Source organism: Paroedura picta, chromosome 2 (assembly GCF_049243985.1).
Source record: "Paroedura picta isolate Pp20150507F chromosome 2, Ppicta_v3.0, whole genome shotgun sequence".
Lineage (NCBI taxonomy): Eukaryota > Metazoa > Chordata > Lepidosauria > Squamata > Gekkonidae > Paroedura > Paroedura picta.
In genome coordinates this window covers 39,390,309-39,412,981 of record NC_135370.1, presented here as the reverse complement: position 1 = coordinate 39,412,981, position 22,673 = coordinate 39,390,309, and the positions used below count along the sequence as shown (strand labels likewise).

At 44.7% G+C, this 22,673-nt stretch overlaps 1 protein-coding gene across 5 annotated transcripts in view; it reads right to left on the bottom strand.

Moving 5' to 3' along the window:
* Positions 1-15,709: 15,709 nt before the first annotated feature.
* Positions 15,710-22,673, bottom strand: part of LOC143829273 (sodium channel protein type 2 subunit alpha-like) — a 131,575-nt gene continuing 124,611 nt past the window's right edge. For all 5 annotated transcript variants that reach the window (XM_077319830.1, XM_077319829.1, XM_077319831.1 and 2 more), the window contains 3 exons: positions 21,381-21,481; positions 20,973-21,243; positions 15,710-17,887 (listed from right to left, as the gene is read on the bottom strand). In XM_077319830.1, coding sequence (XP_077175945.1) covers positions 16,728-17,887; positions 20,973-21,243; positions 21,381-21,481 — 1,532 coding nt within the window. In that variant the 3' untranslated portion in view covers positions 15,710-16,727. The remainder of the gene's footprint in view (positions 17,888-20,972; positions 21,244-21,380; positions 21,482-22,673) is intronic.

The window sequence follows — 22,673 nt, the reverse complement described above, 5'->3', positions numbered from 1 at the left end:
TCCCCCCACCTTGCTGTGGATCTCTGACTGTCCCCTCATACCATTTCTGGTCAGGAGCCCTGGATGCACTCAATCCAGTGGGAGATTGGATTGCACTCAATCCATGCCATGGATCCACCTCTCTCAACCTTTTGACTATGGAGGAGCCATTGAAATTATTTTTCAGACTTTGAGGAGCCCCAGAAATGTCAGCTGGCCACGCCCCCAGAAGTGACATCATTACCCCATACCCTTAGCCTTCCTTTTGCTCCCCCCCCCTTTACTGATATCATAGCGACCTTGCCTCATGTAGGCTGAAAAGAAGAGAAGGAACAAAAAAGACACCCCAGGCCCCTCCATACCACGCTACTTCAGAGTTCCCGCAGACTCGTAGGGGTCCATAGGCCCCTGGTTGGGAATCCCTGCCATATAAATAAATAAATAGTTGGAAGACTTTTCTGGTGGATTCCAGCCAAAGTATCATGTGTCCAAGAAGGACAGGCATTTCTGTGTTTTAACAATCTTAATTATTTTCAAATTCAGTCTTGTTTGGAAAACATGTGTGTACAGATGGCTCTATGATCCCCAATATGGTTCATTAGCCGCTACAGTTTTCTTGGTGCTTCTCCTTATGCACGCGGAAGACAAGAGCTTGGACCCGCAGGTCAACTTTCACAGGGGCCAGTATCTTTGCACAAGTGGAAGAGTGAAAATATACAGGCTAGCTCGTTGTGCTAAGTTACACCTAGCACAGAAGCAGAAGAGTAGTTTTTAATATCCTGCTTTTCACAATCCAAAAGATCTGAAAGTGGCTTATGATCGCCTTCCCTCCCTCTCACCACAACAGACACCCTGGGAGTTAGGGGAGACTGAGAGAGTTCTGATGGCTCTGTGAGAACAGCTCTAACAGGACTGTGACTAGCTCAAGATTGCCCAGCTGGCTGCATTTGGAGGCATGGGAAATCAAACCCAGCTCTCCAGCTCAGAAGCCAATGCTCTTATCCACTACACTGCACCGGTGTATCCTGGACCCTTTCCTCATTTGTACAAGATGTTGTGTAAACAGTTTGTGGGGCACAATATGATACAGGGAAGAAAGCATTAGAGGGTGTTGTGCAGGATGTTGCACAAAGAGAACTAGGTTTCCGTTTCTACTTGTGCATTGTTGGACCTAAGCCAACGTTTAGAAACGATGGAAATAACTGAGCGCAAGCCTCATTTAACAAGCTGAGAATGCATTACTTCCTCAAGAGCAAGCAGAACGGGACCGCAGGATATAGGCCAGTGTTCTTACACATATATCGTAGCTCAGGGGTTCTCCCTTAATGAGGTTCTCATGAGTGACTCTTGAGACAGAATCTACCGGGGATTTTTTATTGGTGAAATTATAACTTGGATTTCATACGTTTCTCCCCCACCCACATTCTTCTTTATCCATGACAAAAATGGCTCTCCTTTGCAGAGTGGATTCTTCTTTTTTCTTTTTTTTTTTGCCCCTTGAAAGATAGTGGTCTTGTTAGAGAAGGGGTAGTCAAACTGCGGCCCTCCAGATGTCCATGGACTACAATTCCCAGGAGCCCCCTGCCAGCGAATGCTGGCAGGGGGCTCCTGGGAATTGTAGTCCATGGACATCTGGAGGGCCACAGTTTGACTACCCCTGTGTTAGAGTGTATGATGATTAACTCAAACTTCCCCACTCTGAAGTAAATTTCCTGCTAAAAGGGAAGCTGTTCCCTCAGACACTGAGCTAGCCTTTGTAGTGTGGTTTTCTTTGTTATCAAATGAATAAGCACATTGTCCCACCCTGGCACTGTTAGATTTTCTTGGCTTTAACCCTGGAACCTTTTGGGGTTATGTGGAGCCATCTTTGCTTTAAAAGAAACCCTTGGTCAGAATGGCAATATTTTTTACCAACAAACACCTTAAAAAAATTATTCACAAAGAGGGAAAGAGCCCACAGCCAGTGTATTGACTCCCATTCAGCTGTGAAGAAGAAGAGTTGGTTTTCATACCCTGCTTTTCACTACCCGAAGGAGTCTCAAAGCTGCTTACAATCGCCTTTCCTTCCTCTCCCCACAACAGACACCCTGTGAGATGGGTGAGGCTGAGAGAGCCTTAACAGGACTGCTCTGTGAGAGCAGTATTATCAGGACTGTGACTAGCTCAAGGTCACCCAAATGGCTGCATGTGGAGGAGCAGAGAATCAAACCTGGCTCGCCAGATTAGAAGCCACCACTCAGTTCTACTCCACCAAGCTCGCTCAGAGCAGCTTGTAGCCCTGGTTCTGTCTGTCTAGTGAGGATTTTAAAATTGTTAATCCATAGAATCATAGAGTTGGAAGGGGCCATACAGGCCATCTAGTCCAACCCCCTGCTCAACACAGGATCAGCCCAGAGCATCCTAAAGCATCCAAGAAAAGTGTGTATTCAACCTTTGCTTGAAGACTGCCAGTGAGGGGGAGCTCACCACCTCCTTAGGCAGCCTATTCCACTGCTGAACTACTCTGTGAAAAATTTTTTCCTGATATCTAGCCTATATCGTTGTACTTGAAGTTTAAACCCATTCACTGCTGCTGTTTCAGAACTTAACAGCCTTATTTCCTAAGTGATGTCCGTCATGGAGCGGAAGTGCCTAGAACCCAAGAAATGAATATTCGGCAGAAAGAAGAGGTAGGAGCCAAGCCAAAGTTCAATCGCAGCATTAGATCCATTCAATGGTCTCCAGGTGACTGCAGGCAGCTAGTGGCTTCTCTTGCATTATTCATGTCACCTGAATTCTGATTCAACTAGAATTTCTAAAATAAGTTCTGGAACTGGAACAGGAGCATGTGTGGTAACATCAAGTTCCTTTCCTTGATCTGCATCTCACTGAAGATGAAGCACAAAAGGATACTAAAACAAGGAGACTTAATATGAACCCAAATAGGACTGTATCAAGATTTTTTTTTTGTGCAGTGCTTCAGTGATGTATCTGTATTTTTATCCCTTGCTAATCTGTAACCCTTATAATAAAAGCAGTAAGGGTTAGGAGGAGGTCTTTGGACTCACTACCTAACCACCAATCAAGTTGGCGTTGTCCCAGCTGCCCCATTCCTCATTGGCTGTCCGTCCAATGAACGGCCAATCAGAAAGGAGGTCTTGCCTCTTTTACTCCCCTACCCCTCCAATTTCTTCCATTTTGAGGAAGTGCCAGCCTGGTAAGCAGGAGCTGGGAGAAAGGGTGGAGGGCCTGGGATTGCGTGCTGGGGGGGGGGGGGAGAAGGAGGGAACCCCTGTCAGTGCTTGGCCCAGCCTTGAGCAGACCCAGCTGTGGTGGCCGGGGCTTGACCTGAATGCCAGCCAGTACCTCCCCACACCCCAAAAGCTCCGCTGTCAGCTGCATGGCCCTCGCTGGCCCTTTTGGAGGCAGGGGAGGCCCAAAAATGAACCCACCACTGACTCCCCCCACCCCCAATAGCCCCGCTATGGCATGTGCAACCCTCAGCAGCAATTTTGGGAGTGGGAGGGATGAACTGCCCCCCCCACTCCCAAAGGTCCGCCAATGCCTCTCTAGGCCTTGGCTGGCCTGCCCAGTCCCAGGGGGGGAGGGGGTCGCCTAGCGCCTGTTGTATTCCTGGATACAACGGGCTATGCCATTAGTATACTATATAAAGAGAACTTCGATTCAGTCATAGGTAATAGCACATCAAGGCTGCAGTTTTATCAATACACATAGGCTCTTGAGCAATTCAGAGGGAGAAGAGACAAGAGCGAGTTAAAGAACTGAAAATTACAGAGAATCATGGAAGTAATTGGTTTAGAGTCAGCACAAGCAGAGAACGAATTCCAGGAGGACAGCCATGTTTGTCTGCTGCAATCGAAACAAGAAAAAAGTTTTGCTATACCTTAAAGACAAATTTATTTGTATTGTGTGCTTCTGTGAGTCACATATTTGAAAGTAGGCTCTGCCCCACACCTTTTCATGCGGAGTTAAGATTATGAGAGAGTACCCTGTGCTGTTATATTAATTCTGCATCCGATGTGGGATGCAGCAAATCCCATTCAGCAAAATGGGTTTGGGAGGTGATAGAGTCCTGAGATTACAAAAGAGACCGTGGCATTGCTGACTGCTGGTCAGGGAGCATTATTTTGGGGAGACACCTTTATGTTTAACATTCCATGCAAGGAGAAAACTAGCACCTCAAGGAGCTGACTGGGAGAGTACCTTTCTTGCTGTGGAGGGTTTTCTTTTAGTACACCAAAATGTATACAGTAAGTTCAAATGATGCAAAAAGTACCGTAAGGGAACTCTTCCATCAATCTTTAAAAAGCTGTGAGGTTTACAGTCACGCAACCCCAACCCTGAAGACTGTATACTGCTGGAGAAACATCCCCCTCCTTTAGTCTTGGCTGCAGACTTCAGCACACTGTGCTTTGCAGAACTAAATCCACACTGCCTGTAAGTAATGAGCCATAGCGTGGTGCTTGAATGCATATTTCACTCACAGAAGGTCCCAGGTTCAATCCTTAACACGCCCCATTAAAGATTTTCATTTAGCGGAGATTTCCCTTCCCTTCTCCTAGACAGTAAGATGGAATAATAGTTTCACGGCCAGGATACCTTTTCAGTCTGAGCGGCAAAAACCCCTGCAGTACTGGTGTGTCAGCAGGAAAGGTAGGAGTTGGTGGGGGCGGAAGTATGATACTTGTCCAAATTCTAGAAGCGAGCTGAACTCCAATGATGCTGATAGGTCACTGGGGGATTCACCTTGGGCCTGCTATATTGATCCAGGAGGTTGTAACTAGGGGTGTGTGTGTGTGTGTGGGGGGAAACCTGGCGGTTTCAGGTTCAGTTTGAATCAACCCCAAACTGATTACTGAAGTAAATACTTAGTTATTTAGTTTTTCCCATAAGACAGAACAAGGAACTCTCCTGTTACACATTGACAGCTCCATGTGACGAAGAGATCAACTGAAATGCTCTTCTCCAAAGGTATCAGTAATTAGAGTGTAATTTATTGCTGCACACCTGCAAGTCCTATTCTGCAGGCTGAGATTCTTATAGTGGCACAGTATATTGTTGATATTCAGTGAGTGCCTCTCACTGTGTTGTAAGCATGGCTTCAAAAAAATGTTAAAAGGCCTGCAGTGCTCAGGCCCGGAAAATTCACCACTGCTTTTGAAAAAGAAGCATATTTTATTATTACTATATTACCATTACTACTACTATGTGTCGATTTATTCCCCGCCACTTCCCAAGTCAGCTCATGGCAGGTTACAAGTCTCATAAAACCCCATTAAAAAACCCTGTTAAAGACATGACAATCCCAACATGTCGGAACCGCCCCCCCAACCCGCCACTACTAGAGGAGTGAGGAAGGAGGTCCAAAGCGATGAACCCAGGGTGGGGCGTTGATCTTCCTCGCCGGCCCTAGCCTCAACCATAGAACTGGTGGAAGAGCTCCATTTTACAGGCCCTGTGGAATGCCGAAAGCTCCCACAGGGCCCATAGCTCACCCGGGAGCTCACTCCACCAGGTTGGAGCCAGCACCGAAAAGGCCCTGGCTCTGGTTGAGGCCAGATGCACTGCTGCATCAGAAAAACACCCTGCTGCATCAGACCAATGGTCCATCTAGTCCAACAACCTGTTTCTCACAGTGATCCCTCAGTTGCCTGAGTCACTCTAGACAGCCAGCTCGGTGCTGTGGTTAAGAGCAGTAGCCTCTAATCTGGAGAACCCGGTTTGATCCCTCCATATGCAATCAGTGGGGTGACCTTGGGCCAGCCACAGTTCTCTCAGAGCTCTCTCAGCCCCACCTACCTCGCAAGGTGTAGGTTGTGGGGAGAGGAAGGAAAGGCGGTTAGAAGCTTCTTTGAGGCTCCTTCAGGGAGTAAAAAGTAGGGTACAAAAAGCCAGCTCTTCTCTTCTTCTCCAAACGAGAAGCAGAGATAAAGGCTTCGAATTAAAATATCCTCCAGCAGTGGTATTCAGAGGTTTGCTGCTTCTGTACATGGAGGCTCCCTTCAGTCACCCTGGCTAGCGGCCCCTGATGGACCTCTCCCCCCTCCATCTACGTAGCCCTTTTTGAGCCACCATCTTCATAATCTTTATTATTATGACCAGAGATCGGACTCAAATAACACAGAATGGCATGAAGTGAAATAGCTTCCTTATTATTCAAAACTACTGACTGGTTAAAATTGGACTACAATACGGATGAGACAACAATATGTAACATTCTAAAATCAGGTTCGGGCACATTTCTCTGTCTTACTAGGCAAGCAATGGCACAGAATCTTGCTGTTTTATGTGAACCGCCCTGAGCCTTAAGGGAGGGTGGTATATAAAAATAAATAAGCATTATCTTTTGTCCCTCCTGGATCGATTCCCCAGCAACTTCCTGGGACGCCCCTGCCTTTTTGCATTGTGGGAGAGGAACTCATAATAAGAATTCATAATTTGCTTATTCTCCAAACTAGGCCTGCCATGACCTCTCTGGCCACTGGGAGGAGGCACGGTTCCTAGCGCCAGGTTGGGAAACCCCTGAAGATGCTAGATTTGGGAGGACCTCAGTGGGATACAAGGCCATAACATCCCCCCTCCAAAGCATGCATTTTCTCCAGGAGATTTCATCTTTGTGGTCCGGGGATGAGGTGTAATTCTGGGCGACCCCCAGGTCCCACCTAAGCATCCTTGCTTAGAACACAAGCAATTTGCATGCCTTTCAGCCTAAAGAGAACAAGGTCCCTTTAACGCAATGCTTGTATCCAAATGTAAAATAGCTGTTGTAACAAGAAAGAGACCGAACACCCTGGTTTTGATTTAAGCGGATCAAAACCGCAGTATCAACGGATTGCAGAGGGGAAGTAATTTCGGGGTGGCTATAAATTCTTGACCAGGCAATTCCCCGTTTCCATGCGATGCACTTCTTGCAGCAGGGGCTGTGTAGGAGCCTGCATACAATTTCCCCTGTCTCCCGAGAGAGAGGAGAATGTGCCGCAGTTTACCTTGCCTGGGTTGCACTGCAGTGTGATCTATTTCCTAGGCAGGCCGTGCTAAAGCCCCCCCCCCCTCCCAAAAAAAAAAATGGTCAGAGGGTATCCGAGCAAGATCCTGACACACACACGCATCACATCAGCCACACCGCCCAAATAAAACGTACTTAACAGGGGAGGGGGCCGACAAGAGGACGAAAACAGAGCAATGTGCCTGCGCCATCTAGCTCTGGAAAAGGCTGTGAATAATGCAGGGGTTTGCCAGCCATGATTAATGCTCCTGCTGCAGCCCTCGCTGCACAGCTTCTTCTAATGTACTTGGGGGAAGCCAGCTACTTCTTTCTGGATGCCTACGACAAGGAAAGCAATCCATTCTTTTCCTAGGTACATGCCAGCCAATTCGCCCGGGGCCCTTGGTGGCTAGCTTTTAAAGGTATTTCTGCCTGATTCGCTGGCTCCTTCCCCTGCTTCGGCAGAACATTTCCAGTTGCTATTTTAGCACACTGTGGGCTATTCTTACGCCGATAGATGGAAAACTCATGCATATCTTTCCACCTATATATATATATATATATATATATATATATATATATATATATATATATATATATATATATATATATATATATATATAAATGAATGCAGGCTCTTGGTTTTGAATGAACCCCAACGGAGGGGGATTTAGGAAGAACCTAAATATTGCTTTTTTGTGTGTGTGTGATACATGCCAGCTAGCATGAGGCCATGTGTTGCTGATAAACTCAAGCCCATGGCCAGAGGCAAATATCAGTGAACACCACGGCCTTAAAACTGACCCGGACTACTCCTCAGTGCTCTACCTGACTGACTACAGCTCTCCAGGGCTAGAGGGCTTTCACAACTGACTATCTGACCTTTGTGACTGGAGATGCCAGGGATTGAACTTGGGACCATCTGCCTGCAAAGCAGATGCTCACCCCCCAAGCTCCCTACCTCTGGGAGGTGGTGGGTTCTCCATCTTTGGAAATTTTAAAACAGAGGCTGGATAGCCATCTGACAGAGAAGTTGATTCTTTGAAGGCTCAAGGGGGTGGCAGGTTACAGTGGATGAGCGATGGGGTTGTGGGTGTCCTGCATGATGCAGGGGGTTGGACTAGATGACCCAGGAGGTCCCTTCCAACTCTATGATTCTATGATTCCACCAAGCCCCCTACTTCATGGTTCGGCTGCCGTACTGTGGAAGCAATGGAACTGGGAAAACCCATAACATGTGTGACTTGTATGAGCCCTTATGGAGACTACAAAACGTATGCATGCCTCTCCTGTCACAGTATAAATCCCAAGCACCAGGCAAATGGGTGGTCCAAGCAGAGGTAAACCAAGGAGAACGAACAAAAACAGTGGAATAGGGGGCCTGGGAAAGTGAGGAAAAGTGTGGGAATGAGATCATGAGAAGGAAACCTCTGAGCTGTCGCTGGGGGTAGTGGTGGAAGAAGAATCTTCCAAGCAACACTGGTTTCTAACCTAGGGACAGTCCACTTCTTGGGCAGCAGTCGTAAAGCAAGCAAACCCAGTTACAAACTGAGCCTTGCACTTCATCTGGGCTAATGGGTTTTTGAACATGGGACCATATGTAGCTGCCTTGTGCTGCATCAACCTCTTGTTCTATCCCAGGGCTGGCCAAACCGTGGCTCTTCAGACGTCCACGGACTACAATTCCCATGAGCCCTTGCCAACCAGGCATGCTGACAGGGGCTCATGGGAGCTGTAGTCCACAGATGTCTGGAGAGCCACAGTTCAGCTACCCCTGGATCCCCCTTAGTCTTGTCTCCTCTGACTAGCAGTGGCTGTCCGTAGTCCCAGGCAGAGGTGCTTCAGATCTGCTACTACCTGATCCTTTCAACCGGAGATGAAGCTGGGGACCTTCTCCATGCTCCACACTGGGCCATGGCATCTCCTATGAGATGGTTTATCACTCAGCATGGCATGCAGGAAACCTCAGGTCCAATAAGAGCCTCTCCACTTTAAGAGAAACTCGTACAGGAGGGCAAGGCAAGGACCTCTGAGTACAACCTTGCAGAGCTGCTGGGAATCACAGCAGACAAGAGTGAGGTAGCCGAGTCAATAGTCTGATTCTGTAAAAGGTACCACCTTATAAACAAAGTTGCTGCTGTTCTTCCAGGAAAAGTTCCATCCTTCCTTTTGAGGCTGGCTCATGTCATGTTGCTTTTGTAAAAAGCACAGAGGCACAAAATGGTAAGCTGAGAGGTCTACATGCTATGACTATTAAACAGAGTTTTCTCTACATTCTGCCACACTGCAACGTTTACATATGTGCTGTGCGTGCCAAGCACATGGGTGATAATGCCCCTTTCCCATGCTAGTGTAAAGTCTATATCTATATCTCTACACAGACGCATGAAAATGCCCAGAGCAAGAAAAAAAATATGCCGACACACATAACCCCAAACCAATTCAGAACAGCAGAATCTTGCTGGAATTAATTGCACTAAAAACACAAATAAAATAATCCCCGGTAGAAAAACCAAGCAGTAAAACATGAAAGGGCAAAAAACAAATCCAAAGGAATTGAGAAATCCATCAGAAGTATCCTAGAAAAAAACAAATCACAGAAGTTTCCAGAAAGAGTACAACAAACTTCCTGGGTTTGGAATTTCCATAAAATGGTAGCTCTATTAGAAAACAGCCTGTTCTGCGTGCCAGAGAGGCTTTCCTCGCTGAGGGAACCCAGAGCAGGGCACCAGCTGATCCCCAAATCTTAGGTGAGTGTAAATATCCACACAGGCGCCTCAAATTACATGTCCTGAACCCACGTGGTTAACCCTGCCCAATTGGGATCCTTTCACCTTCCTAGCGTATTGCCTAACATTACTTTCCAGTTTTGAAAAAATATAAACACCATTTTCCTCTCCGTCTTATATAAGCAGCTGGAGAAGCCTCTCTCCTTTTATATGAAACACTTTCCTTTTATATACTTAAAAGACTCAATTTGTATTACATTTGGGGGATAATTTGCAAATTCACCAAGCAAATAATTTGCAAATTCCTTACAATTACTTACTTTCCGAAGCCAAGGTCTTGCCACTGCAAGCTCAGAATCTCTCCCAACGCTGAGAAAAAATGCACACATTCTGCCTTCTTTTCCCAGATTTGCAAGGCCTGGACGATCGCTCACTCCATTTTAAAAAAATCAAAATTAAAACCCATCACCTGGGCTACTTAACAGGCCTACCTGGTGACAGGCGGCACGCCCACACATTCCAGATAAACACCTGGTCCGCAGGACAAAATGGCATCGCTATTCCATCACTTTGAACAGGGCCCAGAAACAACCAGGCAACTAGTGAATTCCTTTTACAACCACTGCTACTACTGCTGCTGCACTCGGGACCAACTAACATTTCCAAACCATTCTAAATAGGGTTGCCACTCTAAGTCAGGAAACACCTGGAGGCCTTGGGGGTGGAGCCGGGAGGGAGTGGGCCGGATCTGGGACTGTGGAGTATGACACCATGGAGTCCCCCCTCCAAAGCAACCAGGGGAACTGATCCCTTGAGGCTGGAGAGGAGCTATTAATCTCAGGGGATCCCCAGGCCTCACCTGGAGGCTGGCATTCCTCACTCTAAAAGGCGGCCCAACACAGACTGCGTTGCAGTAAGATTAGGCAATGGGCATTGTGAGACTAGGAACTACATCTCCCAACAGCCCCCGGCGCTGCCCCTTTTCTCAAAGGCAGAGGAAGGGAGGGGAAAGAGGAAGTAGCAGGAGTCCTGCGAGACGTCTTTAGGGATTGCATCAATTGAAATAAAGAACCCGGAGTCCAGCTGTCAAGTTATCCCTCAGAGGTAGGGGAGAGCTCTGAGAAGGAAAGTATGCAGAAAAGGCCTAGTTAATGATTCTTCCCTGGCTATTTCTTATCCCTTGTTGGGTTAAGCTTCCGTATTGATCTCTCCAGTAAAGTATTGCCTGTCATTGGAAGTGCCGGGACGCAACGAGGCTAAGACAGAAGCGGCCAGCTTTTCAGCAGTTTTATCAGCGTGTCAGCATGCTGTTAATTTCTTTTGCTATTGCAATCAATTTAAGGACAAATAGATACCTGGCAGGGCTCTTGCGGGTGTTTAGCTCAGAGGTGCCGTCCTCTAGCTGGGGCCAGGATTTCCCCCTTGCGCGAGAGTTCATTTACAAAGATCAGTCCCCCTGCAGGAAAGAGCTGCTGGGGAGGGCGGCCTCCGTGGCCTCACAACCCCCTTCTGCTCCCTAGACCGCTCCAATCTCCTGAAAGTCCTGAAGTTAAAATTGGATTGGTGCTTTTTAAGTTCCTAGTCAATAGGAAAGATATCTAAAATATTTAGTTGCCAGGGCTTTGGGCATTCATATTAAGGAGCATGGCACTCCGGAAACGTCATTTCCTAGTATCCCTGGACTCCCAGACACTAGCAAGCCCCCCCCCTCCCCCAGGGCAGAGGGGAAGAAATGGAGGTCTCTCCAACAAGCCTTCATTGATGTCTTCCTGTCATGATTGCCAAGAAATGGTTAGGGAATCTACAGCATTTAGTCAGAGTTGTAAGCACATTTCAGTGTCCTCTGATATGACACTTAGGTCTGCATTTAGGAATCTGGAAAAGGGGGGGGATATTTTGTCCTTTTAAAAATATTGCTTTTTGCCAACCTTAATTTTGAATTAATTCTACAGAAGAGTTTGACTATCACTAGCTCACACTGAATGTAGCACAGAGTAATGCTGCTGCATGTACAGCTCACTTGCCTGCTTCCCTCTGCACCAACACCTTCGTTATCTCCTGAAAATAATTGGGCAGTCCACAGAGTATCTGACTTCTGGGAACCCCTAAGGCAAATATTTCCTTTCCCCTTATCCTTTTTCTTTGGGTTTGATGGAGATTATGAGGAGAAGAAGATGAGCTGGTTATTTTACACCGCTTTTCTCTACCAGGAGTCTCAAAGCAGCTTATATTCACCATCCCTTTCCTCGCCCCACAACAGACACCCTGTGGGGTGGGTGAGGCTGAGAGAGTCCTGATATTCCTGCCCGGTCAGAACAGTTTTATCAGTGCCATGGCGAGCCCAAGGTCACCCAGCTGGCTGCATGTGGGGGAGCGCGGAATCAAACCAAGTTTGCCAGATTAGAAATCCGCACTCCTAACCACACCAGCCTGAGCCATGGCAATCCAGCTTTATAGGAACATCAAGTCAGGAGGACATGGGCTATAATGGACAAGGGAGGGGACTTGAAATGACTTATAACAAGAACAGGGTGAGAAGAAATGAAAGGAAGTTGGGAAGAAAAGTCCAGGCTGGATCTTATGAAATATTTCTGCTTACACACGAGCTGTTGAGCAAGCAGAAAGACTAGAAAATAATTGAAATTAGCCCTTGCGCAGTCAATTTAACAGTACCCATCTTGTATCTCCCACCTATGGTGGGCATTGTGCAGATCTTCAACCATAATCATAGCGCGCCTCCGCGTTCAACCTGAATATTTGCATCAAACAGCCTTTTGGTTTTTGCACATTGCAATGTTCTTTTTAGAAATGAAAGATCAGCACTTGATCTTACATAGGTTACTTCTTGACACAACCAAAACACAAAGTAAACCAGTACAAATGATAAAAAATTATTAGCTTTATTCTTTTGGCTTGGTAGTAATGTCGTTTATTGGTATTTGTGCTAAAATATTCTCCACCATGCATTTCAACAATATATATTATTAGTCAAAAGCCAAAGTAAAAGAATAAGTTTTATTTTTGTTTCCCCGCAGTCAGAAACACAAAATATGCTGATGTTGCTGCTTATAAATTTACTACTGTGTTCTAATGGAAGGAGAAAAACCAGTGGCAGCCCTGGGGCCCTGTGTTACATTTAAGACAATTCTACTGCACTATAGATCAAAAAGAATAGCTATCTGTAAAAAAAATACTGCAAAAGATTAAATTGTCCTTGAAGTAGAAGTCCAGAATGTCTGATGCAAAGAGCATTAGAAGATCAAAGATCTTTCTGTTTTGTCACTCCTAGAGAGTGATCCATCCAAAAGGAAATGACATGTAGTCCCCTTAGGTTTGAAATGATTTTACATTCAAACTGATTAGAAACTGTTTTTCCTCTGTGTGGCTACAACCTAAAAACGCTTTCCCAAGAACTATGGGTACTGAATAAAGTGGGACTTACTTTCACACCAGGTCTGCTTAGATTTGCGCCCTACGTTTCTCTGTCAAAGTGTAGCAGAAACAGGAGAGAAAGCATCCATTCAGAAACTGCACCTGCAGCTTGGAAGGTTCTGCCCCCGAGTGTGAATTAAATATTGCAACATGTAAAATTAAGCCAACAGACAAAGCACTTTTAATTTTGGTTACAGCTGCAAAGTGATAACATAAAAACCCAAAATTGAAAAAGTATTGTGTTTTAATAAAAATTGACAGAAATTCCATTTAAAAAAAATTAAGATGTCAACATCAAGTCTTTACACGCTGCACGTTAAAAGAAAAAAACGACACATAAGCAGCATTGTGCTGTCACTAACTTAAAACTCTATTTCTACTATCTAATTCTGGCACAAAACGTCCCGGCTATGCCATTAAAGGTGTCTTTAAGTCACACAACTTTCCATATTAGGCTACTGGAAGCTCCATCAGTGCAAGACAATCCTATGCAGGGCTGTATGTATTCTGAGCCCGAAAATCCAGATGCTATGCCAATGAAACCCATATTCTGTGCATGGAATAATGATAAAGCATGACTAACTTTGCATATCTTTATTCAATTTCAAAGGAATGCATTTTTAAAGCATTTAGGATTTCTGTAACTTTTGCAAAAGTCTCAGGATTGGAGACAACCAGTTCTCCCGCTGCTGAAAAAGAAAGAGGTAATAGAATAATATGCTACAAAAGCCATCTAAGTACAATAAAGATGGGGTTTGGGCAAGATCTAACAAGGATGCTGGCCGAATTCAACCCTAGAATGGTAGAGGACATGAAGAAGAAGAGGAAGTGAGAACAGATAGGGAAGGAATACACAAAACAGTTGTATGGAAGAGCATTAGGGAGCTACATAAGGCACAGACAATCTACCCCCTGCTCAAAGGAAATTTTGTTAGGCAAGTGATCCATAAGTAAGCCCCCCCCCACCTGTGAACTAGAAATACATTTCTTTTTTAAAAACCAAGACAGAGAAGAAAGCTGGGAACCATAAAATGCCTGCTTCTCAACCTCATACCATGCAAGGGAATTGGGTTTAAAACCCATCGTTGCAGAGTCTGTACTCTGTTATGCAGTTTGTAATGATATGGAATGGAACTTCAGGATGTGTCAAGAGCTTGCACATTCAAACAGAAAGCTCATGCGCCGTGCAGTAAATACTGTTTGTGCCCAGGGCGAGCACTTCTTTGCACAAACAAGAGCGCTCACTTTGAGACCCATATCTTTAGTCAAGGGAGCAGTTATTGATATGCATAACGTCACCTTGGAAGAAGGAAGGCCAGGCTAGAGATGGTTTCTGAGAAAAGGCTAAGGGAGTTATGTTGATGTGATGCTCATGGGTTTAATCCCCTCTGTTGTGGTGCAAGTCACAAACTGATGGGACCAAACTGGGATCCAAGGGGAGGGGGGAATGACTTTCCCTTTCATATCTTGGAGGAGTTTAACATTTGGAAAAGATTACGCACTAAGAATGTTTAAGTGACATTTGTCCTCAGCATGCCAAACAAAAGTAATTTTTGCTGAATAAGGCGCACATGAGGTTTTGACAGGGTCCTGTTCAATTGTGGAGTGCAGAAAGAAAAATCCCACCCCCCACCCCCCATGCAGTAAATGTCTATACAGTCGTTGCAAATTTTAATAGGCGCATCAAGCTTTGTTCTGGTATTTCACAGCACAAATACCTAAAATTCTGCCACCTTGATTCTGATGCTCTTTGCTACTTCATCGTTTTATTCTCTATGCATGAGCTATAAAGTAGAGCATGCCTTCATGCAAAGCTCTTATGCAGAAGAGTAAGAATATTGGAGTAAACTAACTTGGCAAGTAAAGAATACAGACATGGGAAATACCTTTTAAAATCTAATCAAAATAGGCATTGGACTAATTAATTACCTGACATGGATAGTTTTGTTTAGAAAGCTTCTGGCTGTGTTCTGCCATTGCCAGTTATGGCATTTGGTTTCCCAAATGGGTGGGAGTTAATTAATTTTTCATATATTGTTTAAATTTGTTAAAACATTTATCATGTGATATTGACCATATATGGTCATGTCGACCTCCCCCACCCCAATGGCCCCTGATGGGCCTGGAGGAGGTGGGAAGGAGAGGGGCCCCATGAGAGGGGGTGTACATAAGCTATGGTTTCCAACCATATTATGCACGATCACCCCACTTCTAGGGTTTCTCGAAGCCGGAAGAATGTTTCAAGGGTTTCTCAATGGTAGAAAAGTTGAGAAAGGCTGGTTTATGTCATACCCAGTAACTACTTATCAGCTTGACTTGTCTTCTGCCTTGCATCCTTGGATCCTTCAAGATCACTTGTAATGTGGTATGTATCCCTAGTAACAGCTTATGTACAATGTTTTTCTCTTGCAGAATTTCCTTCAGAAGCTAGGCACCTTTCAATTAGCCACTTCAAATGTATTCTAGTTTACGGGTAGTCAACCTGTGGTCCTCCAGATGTCCATGGACTACAATTCCCATGAGCCCCTGCCAGCAAACGCTCATGGGAATTGTAGTCCCATGAGCTCATGGGAATTGTAGTCCATGGACATCTGGAGGACCACAGGTTGACTACCCTGTTCTAGTTCACTCCCTCTTATCTGCTCACACTCTGGAACCCTCCAGGGGTCTCTGGAATGGCAAGTTCCAAGAACTTAAAAATTTGTATAAAATAATGTCACTGTTTCTTGTACTTGAGATGGAGTGCTGGGGGGGGGGGAGGATTCGGAGACTATAAAAACAAGTTTGGACTAAGCTCTCACTTTTATGTACATCCGCAGAAAATTGCAGTCTTACTAAATGTGCGAATTCCCTATACATGTTTTAACACCACATTTCACTATGACATTCTTTCAAAATATTAATCTTGATAGCAGGGCCACACAAACAGCACCCTCAATGATCTCTTTGTCAGTCCCACCCTTCCTGATTCACGTCTTCCTGTTAGAACTCAAACTCTGCTGCAGAGCCAATAGTTTTGCTTGAACAGCTTGCATTGAGCCAAGCCTGCAACCAGTAAGGCGCCTAAGTGTTACGTTGTCATTAACTACTAAAGAGGGGGGGGGGAAATGAGAGGTAAACAAATATCTCAGAGAGAGCCATTACACCCCTTGCTCAACATAGTCAGAAACAGTGATCTGGAATCTGAAAAGCTGCTGTACCCACAGACATTTGCCCAACAGAATCAGCGTGGCAGTGGAAACAAGCACATTGGTACAATTACTGCAGCACGGGGGCATTTTGGTTAACATACACGCTATCACTGGGACGTCTTGACAATCCATAGCCATCTTGTGCATCCTTCTTCATCCATGCCAGCTGGTAAGAAGAACAGAACTGTCCCCATGAGCCCGTTATTACCATGTCCCCAGTAAGATGACAGCCATTTTGCTTTAAGGGCTGGCCTTAGGCGCGTTTATGCATGATATTTGGGTAACTATAGACATGGTCAGTTTGGCATTAACTTCCAACAGGATTTCTGCTGCCATTAAGTGTTACTTTATGCTGTAAACAATATGTTGTGAACAGAATAGTTTTGTTTCCCTTTTTTCTTTCTTTCTTTTTTACTTTTTCTCGTCTCTGGAAACTCTGTCTTTATTTTCTTTTTCTGGCGTTTCCTGTTCGTATTTGTCCGGCTTTGTTACGCTGTCATACGAAGGAGGGGACGTCGTGGAGGAACCGCTGTCTGTCTTCCGCAGAGTTGAGTTCAGACTTAATTTATCAACGATAATTTCGTCGTCGTCTTTTTTGTACAGGAAGGAAGCTTTGTTGACCGTTCTCTTCAAGCGGTAGGACCGAAACGCTCGCTGGATGACTTTAGCGGACTCCTCCTCCAGTTTCCGCTTCAAGGTAGTTGTGATGGGTTCATAGGATACTTTGGAAGGGTTGGCTTGCATAAACCGATCTTCCATTTGAACCCGGAGGGCGTCCATTTCATCGCTCTCGCCCAACACGCGTTTTGTGAAAGCAAACAAGATGTCGAGGCAGTGAATTCTGTCGCCATTTACCATAGGCAAGTCCATTGCAATAAGCTGGATCCTATTTGGTTTGGGTATCATGAGAGGAGGATCTAAAGAGGCGGCGAAATCAAAGAGATTGCAATAGTCTATAAACTGTGTTGCATCTGGATCAAACTTTTCCCAGACTTCATAGAACATTTCAAAGTCATCCTCGCCTAAAGGCTCGGCACTCTCTTCTGTTGCAACACTGAAGTTCTCCAGGATAACCGCAATGTACATGTTTACGACAACTAGAAACGATATGATAATGTAGCTGACGAAGAAGAAAATCCCCACAGGAGGACTGCCGCAGTTTCCTAGGATTGGGCTTCCGGGATTAAGCAAATCGGGGTCGCAGTCTGGGGGCCCACTGTTGAGAATGGGTGCTAGCAAACCATCCCAGCCGGCAGAGGTGGTAATTTGAAAGAGGCAGATCATGCTGTTGCCAAAGGTTTCAAAGTTGAACATGTCATCAATCCCTTCTTCCTTCTTAACGTAAGCAAACTTGGACATTCCAAATATAGCGTAGATGAACATGACGAGGAAAAGCAGGAGACCAATGTTAAACAGGGCAGGGAGGGACATCATCAAGGCGAAAAGCAGAGTGCGGATCCCTTTGGCGCCCTTGATAAGTCGCAAGATCCGGCCTATCCTGGCCAGTCTGATAACTCGGAACAAGGTGGGGGACACAAAGTATTTCTCAATCAGTTTTGCTAGAAACATACCTGTAAAAATGGCAAGGTAGAACATTTTACAATTTGTCCAACATAAGCATAATCATATTGCCTCTTTACAGTTATAACTTTAATCAGGGACAGAATTGTAAGGATGAGATGGCGAATTATAAGCCTGGATTCTATTTTTAAGTGGTATTAGCCTTTCTCACTGATTAATAACATTACCACAATTTTTGGATCCAAAGGTTCCCTTGTGTTAAGTGAGGCATCCTCTGTTAGAGTACTCTTAGAAGAAAAGAGTTTTTCATTTTTTGTTCTTTACTCAAGAGAAGGCTTTCTACTGAAAGAAGATATACAAGAGGATTCTTTCTCCAATGGAAGTTTCTTTGCTTAAGAGAACTATTGGATCCAATCCATTCTGATTATTTCATGAGCCACCAGATTTGTAGAATAAACAAACACAATGGCAGACTAGAATGTCAAAAACCCTGGAAAAATTTGTCTAAGTATACTGATTTTAAAACTCTATCCCAATGCAATCCCTCTGTGTCTGACCGATTGAAAGATTCATGTTCCTCCTGCTCTACTTTGGAAATTTGCTGTTACCTAATGTGAACCTTGTTATATTAAGGCATATGTAAAATTAATATAAAAGGAGACAAAGATTCAGGCCATAACATACCCTCAAAGTTTGGCTTAAAAAATATGTGGCCTGTTATGATGGGAAGCCTGAACTCATGCTTATTCTAAAAATATCAAAATGACCTATTGGTTGTTGATTACGCTTATGTATTTTTATCGGGAGATCAATGGATATGGGATCTGTGGTGAGAGGTAAAGCTAATAATCATCTCTTCCCTGCCTCCCTTGCCTTTGTCTGACTGGGCTGCATCTCTCTTTCCATCTCTTAGCTAAGGTCCAGCAAAGGGCAGATGGCACTTGCCCAGGCAAGGTAAGTTAGGTCAAGCGGCTGCATTCAGAAGTCACAGCACATTTCTCTGCTCTATCAAAGCTGCCTTGGTTCTAACAAAATGTACTCAGTTCTGGAGTGGCAATTCCTTGTTCAGCTCGGTGTTCCTGCTATGTATCTTGGGATCAGGCTCATTTGCTATATCCGCTGCACATCTCTTCTTCTTTGGATCTGCTCTTGAATACCATATTTACTCAAAAGGAAAATTACTCTGAATGCAAAACATAAAATGTTATGCAGAATTTTAAAAATAAATTATTACTGAATGCAAATGTAAACTGTATGCAAATGCAAGATGTCCCTCTCTTTGGGTTGGCATAGCTGGGGAAAAACCTAGTCTTGCGTTTGCATAGCTTGGTGTAGTGGTTGGGAGCGCCGACTTCTAATTTGGTGAGCCGGGTCGGATTCCCTGCTTCTCCTCCACATGTAGCCAGATGGTGACCTTGGGCTCACCACAGCCCTGATAAAGCTGTTCTGACCGAGCAGTAATATCAGGGCTCTCTCAGCCCCACCTACCTCACAGGGTGCCTGTTGTGGGGAGAGGAAAGGGAAGGCCATTGTAAGCCACTTTGAGACTCCTGGTAGAGAAAAGTGGCATAAGAACCAACTCTTCTTCTTCATAAATACTGCCTGAATTTCTGCTCAGATCCCAACTGGCGCTCCAGCTACACCTCCCCTCTTGCATTCCAAATCTCCTGGCTTGAGATCCACTTGGAGCATCAGCTGCTCACACTGTCAGATGAAATCCCCATGCAGAAAAGGAGAGATAATACATTTCTCCATTCTTTGTCCTTTCTATCTCTCTTCCCCAAAGTTTTCCCTTGAGTTACACACTGCACAAATATGTGTTATCCACTGAGACATTCTAGTGGTTAGTGCTGTAATTTAAGTATTATACTGCTAGCCATGCGTGTATTTTTGATTCCTGCTCAATAAACTATCCTTGATTATTTTATAATATATTCTAGCCTCCACTGTCATTCCAAGCCTGCCTTTCTGGTTTGACAATCATCCCTAGATGCGTGTCTCGTGCATACATACATGCATACATAAGACCTTTATTGGCATACAGAAAAGAGAGTCAGTGTGTCTCATGCCTCCATTCCCCTCTCTCTTATGCCAGATGCTAGAACTTAGACTTCCAGGTCCTACAGAACAGAAGTGAGAGTTAGTGGAAGAAAGATTACTCCCTTACACCTGGCTTCCTCTGAGTACATTTAGACCCAGGTAAGAAGCAGGCTTCATTTTCATAATGATAGGCATCTACTATACATGTTTTCCAGAGGGCACACAGTAACAGGCCAGCCCAAAGTCAGACTCAAATGGGGAATCTCCAGCAAGCTATATGAGAACTCATTGCTGAAATGTTCACATGACCGCCTGGTCTTGACGCGGGCCAGGGCCTTCCTAGTCCTGGTCCCAACTTGGTGGAGCAAGCTCCCGGAAGAGCTGAGGGCCCTGCCGGAGTTGTCAACTTTCCACAGGGCCTGCAAGATGGAGCTCTTCCACCAGCCATATGGTTGAGGCCAGGGTGAAGTCCCGGTGTTGCCATCGGAGGAGTCCCCCCGATGCCTGTTAGATCGGGCTCCTCACTCCCAGCGGAAGAAGGCTTGGCCCGACATCTGAATGGGGGTGGGGGAGGAATGGGTACTCTTACAGAAGGCTGAGTAAGAGGTCGCCATCTATTTTGGCTATTTTTCGTAAGGGGTGTTTTATGGGGTATTATTGTAATTTTTATTGTATTAATCTTGTGTAAACCACCGCGAGTCCACTGGAAGAGTGGTGGCACAAAACTTAATTAATTAATAAATTGCATATTTACATATAATTATATATAATATATAATTATATAATATAATTACATATATTTACATTAATTACATATTTACTTCAGCATTTCGCCATTTGTTTGTAGTGGTGCAGGTGCATTCATGTATCATGAGGTCTTTTCCTATCTAGCAGGATGAGACTGTCAAATAGACTTGATCCCTACAGTGCATCTGTTTGTGGCCCACAGTTCTTGATTCCTGTTCCCAGGAATCAGCTCAAGAGGCAAAGGGCTACACGAGCAACTTTTTCCTTCATGTTTGCTGGAAAGAACATAATCTTTAGTTTTTTTTTCTTTACACACATTTCCCTTTTTGAATCCCTAATATCTCTTACCTACTATGGAGAGAACCACCACCACGGCGTCAAATATATTCCAACCAATTGTAAAATAGTAGTAACGGAGCGCGATCAATTTCAGGATGAACTCTCCCGTGAAGAGGATAATGAAAACCAAATTTATCCAGTACAAAGCATCTGTCATTCCTTCAGTCTGGTCATTTGTTTCTACCATCATGGTCACCATGTTGAGGCAGATCAGAACCATGATGGCAATATCAAAGGCTTGCTTGGTGACCACATCAAAAATGATGCCTTGGAATGCATTCTGGGGGGGGGGAGGGGACAGAAAAAGAGGGTTTTGTGACTCCCAGGGAACGAAAAGGTTTCCTTTGAAAAACGGCTTTCAGATTTGGATGAAAACATTTTGCTTTAAATTAAACGGCACATAAAAGCTATGCTTACGGCGGGCCGAGGTATGGGCTTCTGTGGTTTCTTGGACCCCAGTTTCTTCATTGCATTGTAATACTTTTTCTGTTCTTCTGTCATGAATATGTCTTGACCTCCTAAGTAAAGGAGTCAAAAAATATATAGGGTTACAACCATAAACTTTAAACCTGCACGACTCATTGATTTAATTAGGGTTTGCAAAGACATAATTGTTCACAAATATACATGAACTACTAATGTAAGGCTGTATATGACCACTGGCTTCTGCAGACAGAACACTACTTCAACTAATGAAGGAGGGAGGCAATTTTCATCAATTTCCTCCTTAGAGTTGCCTGCTGGGACTTTTTTTGGGGGGGGCATTTGGACACACAGGCTAGATCAGGGGTACTCAACCTGTGGTCCTCCAGATATTCATGGACTACAATTCCCATGAGCCCCTGCCAGGAATTGGGAATTGTAGTCCATGGACATCTGGAGGACCACAGGTTGACTACCCCTGGGCTAGATGGTATTGGGCAACATTGTAGTAATTCTCACTGTCTCTGTACATATTCCATGGTAATACAGTACCTTTATAACTGTTAAAACATTACTACTGATGTACATAATATAAAGGTAAAGGTATCCCCTGTGCAAGCACTGAGTCATGTCTGACCCTTGGGGTGATGCCCTCTAGCGTTTTCTTGGCAGACGCAATACGGGGTGGTTTGCCAGTGCCTTCCCCAGTCATTACCGTTTTACCCCCCAGCAAGCTGTGTACTCATTTTACCGACCTCGGAAGGATGGAAGGCTGAGTCAACCTTGAGCCGGCTGCTGGGATTGAACTCCCAACTCATGGTCAGAGCTTCAGACAGCATGTCGGCTGCCTTACCACCCTGCGCCACAAGAGGCTCATACATAACATACAAATACACAGAAACAGCAAATAAAAAACATAAAATAGACTACAAAATAAAATCATTCCTTCCCTCAATTAGTCCAGAGGCTTCTAAGCCTAGAAGCTAACCATCCAAACTGGACTCTTTAAAAGTCCATTCTTTATTCCTATCTGATAACGTATTAGGGAGATAGTGCATTCCCTGTCTCCCATAAGAGTCTTTAATTATAGGAATGATGAGATTGTCATGAATCTGCTTATAAATTTTACAATCAAAGAAAGTCTCAACATTCCCATCACAGCAGAGGCATAGGCATTCTTCAAATGAGATCTTTTTACAGCTGCCTTTGGGAATGGCAGAAGAGAGTGCACTGTGCCTTACTGAAATGAAGGCTCTCCTATAACTGGTGTTATCAAGATGTACAAGA